This window comes from Diorhabda sublineata, chromosome 1 (genome assembly GCF_026230105.1).
Source record: "Diorhabda sublineata isolate icDioSubl1.1 chromosome 1, icDioSubl1.1, whole genome shotgun sequence".
NCBI lineage: Eukaryota > Metazoa > Arthropoda > Insecta > Coleoptera > Chrysomelidae > Diorhabda > Diorhabda sublineata.
Genome location: NC_079474.1, coordinates 18178692 through 18189898, shown reverse-complemented (window position 1 = coordinate 18189898; position 11207 = coordinate 18178692). Strand labels below are relative to the sequence as shown.

Here is an 11207-nt window from a genome sequence, read left to right as displayed (position 1 = left end):
AACAATTTTCTAAACGTATTTTACGAGGGCTGTTTTTTTTCAACCTCCGATCGCTCCGTGCAGACGCTACGTGGGCAGAAGATACCGGCAGCGCAGTAGGACTGCGAAGCTCTCACACCACATCTCCGTCATTGTTGACATCGAGGCGTCAGTTGGCGTTTTGCTACTGCCATGTTGACATGTGCGCCATCATTGACTCTCCCGCCAAGTATGGTATCGAAAGTTTAAAGATGGCCGTAATAATGTGCGTGATGAATGGGGCCAAGGACGTAAATCTGTCGTTTCAGATGACCTGGTTCAACGAGTTCAAAGAATGGTTAAAGATTCACCATTACTGTTTTGTCTACGGAATTTCCAGAAGTTTTGAAACATCCACAATATTTAGTTTAAAAACGCTGCGGCTTATAATGTTTTATCACTATTTTTCTTATAAATCTTCTTTGTTTTATAATCTTCAGCAGTATTTTTATCTATTCTGATTAGTACTTCCACGTTCAGTATTTTTGCTGTACATTGGTTATCATTTCATATTAGGACCTCAATTTTTTTTATTATTTGAGCCTTGTCAATGTAATATCAAGAACCACACGAAGTTATATATGGATATACGAGTACATTTCGGTTTTCTACTATTCACTTTGTAATCTAAATCATCAATTTTATGTACCCTCTTCATTTTCCTCTTTATATTTACTCATACTTAATGCAGTTAAGCTTATTTTAAAATAGTCGAGCAAAACAGCAAACATAAGGTAAAGCAGCTTCTATTTCGTAACTCGGCCCCTTTTATAAATATCTCCCGAGATTTGTGGAATACGAATACGCGGAAGAATTTAACACTTGTTGATATAAACAGTTAGATTTTATATTCTAAGAACCCACTCAGTTAATTTGCAGTAGTACTTCACTAGATTGTCGGAGAATAGGTATGTTCAAGTACTTACCTATTAGGTACTTCAAAAATTATCTCCGCTAATGAACCATAGGCGTGTGTTTGCTATTAGGGGCGTCAAACTGGATAAATCAATATTCTGATAATATTTTTTGATTACAAATCAACGAAAGTAAATTTGAGAAAAGTATTAAATTGAATTATCTAAGGCCAAATGTGAAATATAAGGAAAAACTTCTAAATGCAATTGTGGGAATTGGTATACTAAAATTCTTATTTGTGACAGATTCTAGTTGACTGGTGCTCTAAAATTTGAGACAGTTTGTATACTTAGTTTCTGACAACTTACTCTGAATTTGGTCGAAAAAAGAAGTATTGGTTATTATGGTGCGAAAACGGTAAACAAAGATAAAATTTCAACTAATTATTTCATGTTCTTGTTTATTGGAGTGTAAAACTATACAGGGTTGCTTAGTGCGTTTATTCCGCTTCTTCGTACTATCTATTTCAGTATTATCTTCAAAACATACGAGGGCTGCTATGATTTTCTACGACTTACGACGTGGATTCAACCAAAACAGTTTGCCGATCAACTAATTTCGACTTTTGGTGTTTCGCTGGTTTTAAGAATTTAATTTTCGCCCTATGGGATAAATTTCAGAAATGTCATTTGACATACCGTGAAATTGAGGCATTAGTCCCACTCGCATCCATTCAATATTGTATGAATATTTGGCTGTCGAAAAGATGTGTTCGCATAATTTAGCAATCACTCAAAAACAAGCTCGTGTCGATTGGTGCAAAGAAATTCAATCGCGGTGATTTAAAAGATCTCGACAGAGGACAAATCATGGATCTATGCGTGTAAATATCTAAGATTTAAATATCAATCGACTATATGGGTCTTTCAAGAAGAACCAAATCCAACAACAACAACGCCTGTTTTTTCGAAATAACTGGACATGTCGTAATGGTTCTATTAGAGCAACATAGAATTGTCAAATCTAAATGGTACACTAGCATTTTTTTGCTAGTATTGTTCGAAAAAATCAGGGAAACAGATCGTAGAAGACGAATCATTTTCCATCACAACAATGCGACAAAAAGTCAAATAATCGTATTGATGAGTCTTCCACCGTAGTTCTTATTTGGCACCAAATGATTTCTTCTCATTTCTGCAGATCCAAAAAAAATTTCGAGGTGAAGCGGTTGATGCATTACATGCAAATTAGCCCTATATTTGAAGTTATCTGATGTTTTCTGTTTAATTATTATACAACTAATTTTATATTTCTCTCTAATACGTTTTATTTTTTGATCTTGAATCATCTTCTCAAATTATTTCGAAATTATTATGATATGAGATCTTGTTTAGCGCCATTGTTAAATATAAATCTTTTGAATAAAACATTTGTCGAGATTAACCCGGAAGAATATTCAATCACGCAAAAAATATCATCGATATGAGTAATTCTTAAGCGGTTTTGCTTACCTGCTCACAAAAAAAGTCAAGGTTGTGAAGACACATATATTTTTCGAAATAGTAGGTATCAGTTTATATTTAAACATGACTACCATTCTTCACGTCATAAAACATCAAATAAGTAACTAGATTTTTATTAAAGAACTACCGTAAATCAGAGAAATGGTAGATCGTTAATAAATGTTTCTCTACCTTGATAAAGTGATATAGTAGCCTTTTCAAAACAACATAAATTTCGAATTCCAATAAGTCAGTTGCTCAGTACCAGGGACTCGTTTATATTCACACCCATTTTAGTGAGAAAAATTATCAAAAAAAATTATAAGGCATCGACATATTCTAGATTTTAAAAAGATCATATCTAGTCACAAAGCAAACATATGTTTTAACATACACTGTATCTTTAATTATAATCAGATTTCTTCTGGATCTTATTATATGGAGTAAAACAACGTTCGTCCCGTTTGCGAAAAGAAAAAAGGCAAATATACGCGAGTCTGTCATTAATAGAACTCTACCGATACTTTTCAATGAAGTGAAATATCTAAAAGTCATCTTGGATAAAACACTTACTTGAAACAATCACCTGGACAATCATAGTAATACAAAAACCACTGTGGCTGTATGGACTTGTCGCAAACATGTTAGCAAGACATGGAGACTTAAAGCCCAAGCACAAGTTGGTATACTTGGTGTATACCAAGTGTATTATTACTGATAATTAGATATATCAACAAGGTGCTAAATATAAACTCCGTTACCATTTTTCCATGGAACATATTCAGTAACGACGTTTTCTTATTACCCTGTTTATATCCTTCTTCTTTTTTAGTTACAATAGACATTGTGTAACGGAATAGTGATTTCAATCATCATTGAATCTTTAAGTGATTATTTAAAGTAAATAAAGACCGGTAGGTAAACATAAAAGATGATTTAGTAATTCCCACAATTATAGCTTGAGTAAATCAATGAATAGATAAATAAATCGATAAATACAAGTAAACATCCATTCTGATTAGGTCCGACAAAATAAATATTGCAATTAGTATATAATGTTATATACGAGGATGGTTTTAGAAGTACCCGGCCTAGTGTAATCTCCTTCAGTAAGTTCGAGTAGGGTGCATGAGGTAACAATTCAAAATGTGTCCGTTTATGCTTCATTTCTCCACTAAAACATTGCAATAAGTTCGCATAATACTCACCGTTGATGGTTTTGCCTTTTTCAAAACAGTCATTGAAAATTTTCCCTCGAGAATCCCCAAAAAACCGACGTCCTGATCTTGCGTGCAGGGGGAGCGTCTTTGCCATCTTTGTAGCCGGTTCTTCCTTTTCAGTCCATTGTTATTATTGTTACTTTGTTTCGGGTATGAAGTGATGGACCATGTTTCATCCATGGTTATGAAACGGTGTTAAAATTAACTTTATTTCAAACAGTCGATGGGAATATCTTGTGAGCAATCGCGACACCCATGTCCAAATGTTCAGTTAATATGCGATGTACCGCACTTTTTGAAATGCCTACTATGTCTACTACATTTCCAGTCCACGATCATCCAGTGTATTTTCTTCAACATTTCTGGAGTCGTCACTTCATTTGGTCGATCATTACAATGCTGGTTGTACGGCCTCGTTTAAATCTGCTACCCAATATTTTACTGTTGATAAAGAAGGAGCAATTTCACTCAGAGTAGAATCTACTTCAGCTTTTATATTGATTGGGCTAATGCATTTCAAATTCACTAAAATCTTTCACCATTGTTGGCTGCCAAACAAATACTACGTGGTGTGTACAAACTTGATACCTATGGTGTATAGATTGTTTACTGTCTAATACATTGGTATTCTTCAAGCAACTACCGCCATCTCTAGATCAGGCCAGGTACTTCTGGGACCATCGTCGTACTCATTTCAAGTAATGGCGAAAAGAAACAAGCGCAAGTCCGAGGGTTACACACCAAAAACAATGAAGATTTTAATTGCTAGCTATCTACGTTTACAAAATCCGGACTTATATATGGGGCAATGTTCCGAAAGTCATCCGCGACAATCCTGGTCACCTCATTTGGACGACCTCTGCGATGTAGGTCTTCGCAGGTCGTACGGTCTCGTTTGAACTCGCTACCCAATATTTTACTATTAATAACTAAGAAGCAAGTCTCACCCAGAGTAGTTCAGCTTTTGTATTGGTTGACCTTACATAAAGATGTCCAATTTTTTCCAAGTTTACTTAGAACGTTAACTATTTATTACTGCTAAATAAATAGTAAACAACATGGAGTCTTCAAACTTGAAACATATTCTGTATAACATTGTGTACTTCCTAATACAGTGGTATTTTTCAAGCAACTACCGCCAGGTACTTCTGAGACCATCCTCGTAAATGTGAATTAAATATTTTCAGTGATGGTTGCGAAGCTTGTTGTTAAGAATCTTGTCACAAGAGGATGTTGGGAATTTATTACTGTGTTTTGTAAAAAGGAATAAATGGATTCCTGAACTTGATACACTAGAGCCCTTAGTTACTTTTAATAAGGGAGATCTCATCTCTCGAAATTCCGTTTATGAATCATTTCAATTTATAAAAGAATATATGGAGAGTTTTGATGTTGGGTAATATAGGTTTCATTCCATTTATATGATTGGTAGATACTTATAGAAAGCAAGAGTCAAATATTATAGTTATAGAGAGTAGAAAGACTCTTTGAAAGTTTTAAATAGACCTTCTTGGTAAAGAAAGATATACCGAGCTAAATGAGAACACACATTTTGAAAAGAGTAGTCATATTATGATCTACTATACTTTATAAGGGATTGGAAGATGGATCCGACATATACAGTTAACTAAAATGATATTTGCCGATGATTTTAATAGTGAAATCAGAGAAAATATGAAATATAATCTAAAGATATTGAATAAATTATATATGAAATTAAAGAGAAATAAAACTAAGGGCTTAATAATAACAAGAACGATTATTTCCCAGGGTCTCTCACAAGTAATGTAGATTTTCATATAAGAACATTACATCTCAATTTAAACATACCATAACCATAATTATATGAAAATTGCAATAGTTAAAAATATTTTCTGTGCATGTCTCAAATTCCGCCATGTTTTTCGGGCACTTTACAAATAAACATACGATACAAACTACGTTTTCTATACAATTTAAAATAAAAAAAAAAAAAAAAAAAAAAAATAATTTCTCATTCGGGTAGCCGACGAGTGCACACGCATATTGTTCTATCTGGATAAATATTGTTATCTTCGTGCTAATTTCATATTAACGTTTTTATTCTACTGAAATCCATTAAAAACCAAATATCAACATGTGATCATTAAAATTCAATTTGCGACCGTTTATTTATTTTATTTTGTGAAACTATTGACTGCAAATAAAACAAGAAATCCACCAGTGTCGTAGGAGTGCAAAAGGTAACTGTTATTTTCCTACTATTTATTCCACAGGGTCCTTCTCGGACGCCTATTCCTTTCTGAACCTGAAACTTGTAGCTTTGGTATCCAGAGCTACTAGCAAAAATGACTACATTGAATAAAATAACCCAATCATCTTTATCTTATCTAAACTCATCTCATGGTCCAAAATCATATGTTGATGCAACGTTAACAAAGCCTCCTCCCCTTACTTTTCCTAAACGCGAGCAAGCAATTATTATGCATTCTATCCCCAACACCGTTTTATTCGAATACATAAAATCTATAGGAGATATCGTTTCCCCAAAAAACATTACATTCGCATCAAGAATTTCTAACAACCGTATTTGCATATATCTCTCCTCAATAGCAATTTTAGATGATCTTCTCAAAAGTCACCAGAACATTTGCATCAACTCTACAATAATTCCTATTCGAAGACTAATTTCACCAGCTAAACGCATTTTAATATCGAATGTATCCCCTACTATCCCACACTCTGTTATCGAAAATGCTCTCAAGGACATCGGACTGCAAATAGCTTCTCCTGTTTCATTTGTGAAATGTGGCGCGCAAGGAGATGAATATGCTCATATCATGAGTTTCCGTAGAATTACTTACGTCATCCCTGAAAATGATAACTTTAGCATAGAAACCTCGATTCTGATTACTCACGATGGTACCCCGTATCGTATATTTGTCTCTACTGATAAATTGGTGTGTTTTCTCTGTAAACAGAGTGGACATACTCTTGCACCAATCCCACACCATCTGAACCTCAAAATGACATATCCTGCCACTCTCCTTCACTACCACAATTACCAGCTTCTACTTCACTCAGCGGTACCTCTTCTTCCCCCCTGTTATCTTCTGAACCTCTGTCGAATAACTTATCAATATCTGATCAAACTAATGCTGAATCACCATCTAACCCTACACTTCCTCACTCATCTCATGGCCAAAAAAGAGCTATATCCTCTGACAGTAATGTTGACACCCCCAGCCAGCTATCCCCCACAGAATCTCCATTACCAACAGACAACCAAATGCCCCCCCCCCCATCATATAAAACATCACACAACACAACTAAGCCTTGTAAGAAAAAACCTAAAACGCTAGTCACCGAAAATCCTAAACTCACTCTCAATTCTCAAATCTCTATTCAGAACCTTTATAAGAACAATCCGTCCAATCTCACGCTCTCTGAAATCCAGTTAACTGCATTTTTAGAAAACTCGTACGGTAGTTCTGATCCTCTCAACGATGCTTTAGAATTTACTCCTAATATCCAAGGACTGTTAAATGATTTATCACTTCTTTATGCCGAAACAAAAGAGCGATCTCTGAAAAACCGTCTCACTCGACTCCAGAAAAAACTTAAGAGACAACTTAATCCTGAGGATCTATCTGATAACAAAAGCGTTTCTTCGGATAATCAAACAGTCACCTAAACTATTAACTCCCTAAGTCCCCATTCAAAATTATTCAATGGAATTGTGATGGGTTTTTTCCTCGCCTGGAAAGAATCCAACAATTAATATCAGATATGCGCCCTGAAATCTTGTGTTTACAAGAAACCAACTCTAAAATAGATAAACTCCCTAAATTAAAAAACTATGAAGGATATCATTATGTTCGCACCAACTGCGCGAGAGCTAGCGGTGGCACCTCTATTTTCATTTCTAGTGAACTATTTTCCTCCCCTCTCCAAATCGCTACAGATCTTGAGGCTATTGCAGTTTCCACCTGGTGCCCAAATAATCTTACTATTTGCAACTTATATATTCCTCCTAATTACCCTTTAAAAGAAATAGAACTTTTCAACCTAATCTCTCAACTCCCCCAACCATACATTCTTGTAGGTGACTTTAACGCCCATAATACAATGTGGGGATCCAATATTACCATGGGAAAGGGAAAAACTATCGAAAACGTGATCAATTGTACTGGCTCATGCTTGCTAAATACTGGATCAAATACACACTTGAATTTCTCATCTGGCACCTTCTCATTTATTGATCTTAGCTTTAGTGACCCCAAACTTGCCCCTTCACTAAATTGGCATACCGCTAATGATCTATATGATAGCAATCATTATCCTATTATCATATCCTCCAGTATCCCTAACCAAAGTGATACTTTATCCAGAAGGTATTGGCGCTTAAACTCTGCCGACTGGACTAGTTATACGTCTCAAACGAAGTCCAACCTATCGGAATTATCTCTCACAGATGATATAAACAATAACATACTGAGGATTACAGATGCTATACTTTCAGCTGCTCATCAGCACATTGGTAAAAATAATATCTGTCCTAAACAAAAAACTGTCCCAGATGTGAAAGTGCTATAAAACAACAAAAAATAGCACTTAATTTTTATCGTAGTCATAAAACACAAGAGAACCTTATCAATCTGAAGAGAACCAGAGCCAAGGCTAGATATATTATAAAGCAAAGTAAAAAATGTTCCTGGAGAAACTATGTGTCTTCCATAAATGTTAATACAAGTCCCACCTAACTTTGGAATAAAATAAGACAAATTGAAGGTAACAATTCCAATTTAAAAATTCCGACTCTCTTATATAACAATAAAATAGTGAGTGAAAATGAAGAAATCAGCAACATTCTGGCCAAAACCTTTGAATCAAAATTTAAATGTAAAGTTAACATCACACCACCCTCTATAGACAAAACTACCTACCCATGCTCTACGACTATAACGCAAGATATCACCTCTCTTAAATGCGCATTTTCCTTCTTAGAGCTTACCTCAGCCCTCAGTAGCTGCAAAAATACTGCCTCCGGTCCCGATGACATCCCGTACATATTTCTTAAAAAACTCTCCAATACAGGTTTACGCAAGCTTCTAGAAATTTACAATTTTATATGGATCACCAATCAATTCCCTAGCCAATGGCGTACTTCTACGATAATTCCTATTAAAAAGCCTGAGCAAAATGTTACCTCCCCGAACTCTTTCCGGCCCATATCACTTACTTGTACCATGTGCAAATTATTAGAAAAGATGGTTAATAAGCGGCTTCTATGGTTCCTCGATAAACATAATTTATTCTCAAAAGAACAGTCGGGATTCCGAAAACATAGATCGACCCAAGACAATCTGGTTCTTCTCCAATCCCATATTTCTGTTGCCCTTAATAAAAAACAAGAGGTCATTGCAGCTACATTTGATATCGACGGTGCTTTTGATTCTGTCAGTAGACAGTCAATTCTAAATAAACTAACTTCACTAAATATCTCCGGACATATATTTCATTTTATTCGGAATTTCTTAACTTCAAGGACATTCAAAGTCTTTGCTAATGGAATTTTCTCGTCAACCTGTGCCCAGACTGATGGTGTTCCCCAAGGATCGGTTATAAGCCCCACTTTATTCAATCTAGCAATAAATGATATTTGCTATGATCTCCTGCCTCCCATCAAGTATGCTTTATATGCAGACGACTTGTTTATTTACTGTCCTGGCACGTCTACTCCTACTACAACTAATCTAATTCAGTCAGCAGTAAACACCCTAAGTAAAAATATAACTCGCTTAGGATTAACTTTTTCACAAACAAAATCCAGAATTATTAAATTTAGTAGACGACCATCTACATTATCTCCTACTATCCTCATTAACAATGACCGCCTTCCTGTTGTTGATCACTGTAAAATACTTAGTCTAACATTCGACTCTCGGCTCACCTGGAAACAACATATTCGAGAAATCAAAGGCGAATGCGGCAAAAGATTAAACCTTATTAAAATCCTTTCGCATTACCACTGGGGAGCAGACGAAAACTCCCTTATCAAAATTTATAGCGCCATCATTCGCTCGAAATTAGATTATGGCTGTCACATATATATCTCGGCCACAAAATCTGATCTCGATCTCCGGAACTCGGTGCATAATACAGCTTTACGCCTCTGTTTAGGTGCTTTTCGATCTAGTCCTGCAGAAAGCATTTACTGCGAAGCTAATGAGCCCCCTCTTTGGATCAGACGGCAGCAAATTCTGCTTTCTTACGCAGCCTCCGTATCGGCTAACCCCCTCAATCCTGTCTACTCGCTTTTCACATCAAATTCTAACACGTTACACAACTCCTCAGCCTTGCCATTATTAAAACCTATCCCTTTAATTTTATCCCAGCTGCTTGACGGCGTCAACCTCAAACAAACTAGCCCCCTTCCTATCCCCTCTACTCCCCCATGGACTATCAACATTCCTAAATTCAACACATCCCTTATGAGATACAATAAGCATGCAACACCCAAACAATTAATTATAAATGATTTTAATGACATAATAATGAATAACCACATTGATTTAGTGTTATACACAGATGCATCCAAAAATGAAACAGGAGTAGGCTGCTCTGTTACAACGTCACAAATTGCAATAAAATCTTCCCTTATCCCATCAACCTGTAACGTTCACACAGGTGAACTATTCAGCATTCTACAGGCCATCAATTCAATCTCTCCACCTTATAAGCTCGTCGCCATATGTACAGACTCACTTGCCTCTATTTTATCCATCCAAAATATATTTACCGAACATCCTATTGTCCAATCAATACATGACTCCTACCAGCTTATCTCATCCCAAGGAATAGCAGTTACTTTAATTTGGATACCTTCCCACATTGGCATCGAAGGCAACGAACTAGCAGACAAACAGGCAAAAATTGCAGCTACATATACCGTCACCGACAATGTAATTATAGGAAAGGATTCAAAATCACAGTTCAAAAGAAAATCCAGAGTTACATGGCAGCAGCATTGGGACACTATTAACACATCCCTACGTCAAATACAGCGTTCAATTGGTAACCAACCTATTATCTTCGCTGGTCTCTCAAGGCAAGACTTAACTGCGATTAGAAGAGTAAGAATTGGCCATTCAAGACTTACTCATGGATATCTTATGACTACTACTGCCAGACCATTTTGCTCCAGCTGCAACTCGTACCTAACCATGAAGCATATTTTGACCGAGTGTCGCAAATATACCGTCGAAAGACAACAGTTTCGGCTTAGCCAGAACTACAATGAAGTCCTTAACAACTCGGAACAAATTACCTCTCTACTTCAGTTTCTCAAAGATGTTCAGCTGTACCACCAACTATAGAACAATTGTGTTACTGTGTATTCATATTGTATACTTGTATCAATGAACCATTTCATATTTAATGTATTATAACCGCTCCCGTGCAAGTGGCCATTGTAGCCGAGCACGTTAATTTTAAATAAAAAAAAAATAAAAAAATAAATAAAATTGCTTATTTGTTCAAAATAATGAAATTAAAATGAACGTATATTTATAAATAAAAAATTAAGAAGTAAAATTGTTTTTCGAGGTAAATTCAGTTCATAATCATTATA

The 11207-nt window shown here is 35.6% G+C and overlaps 1 protein-coding gene across 1 annotated transcript; it reads left to right on the top strand.

Moving 5' to 3' along the window:
- Positions 1 to 8844: 8844 nt before the first annotated feature.
- On the top strand, positions 8845 to 10953 carry LOC130452381 (uncharacterized). Its single transcript, XM_056791626.1, has one exon. It carries the CDS (start codon positions 8845 to 8847, stop codon positions 10951 to 10953), a length of 2109 nt encoding a protein of 702 aa, XP_056647604.1.
- The last annotated feature ends 254 nt before the right edge of the window (positions 10954 to 11207 follow it).

Bases quoted from the DNA above. Each gene is read 5' to 3' on its own strand.
- LOC130452381 (XM_056791626.1), top strand. From the start codon at position 8,845: ATGGTTAATAAGCGGCTTCTATGGTTCCTCGATAAACATAATTTATTC.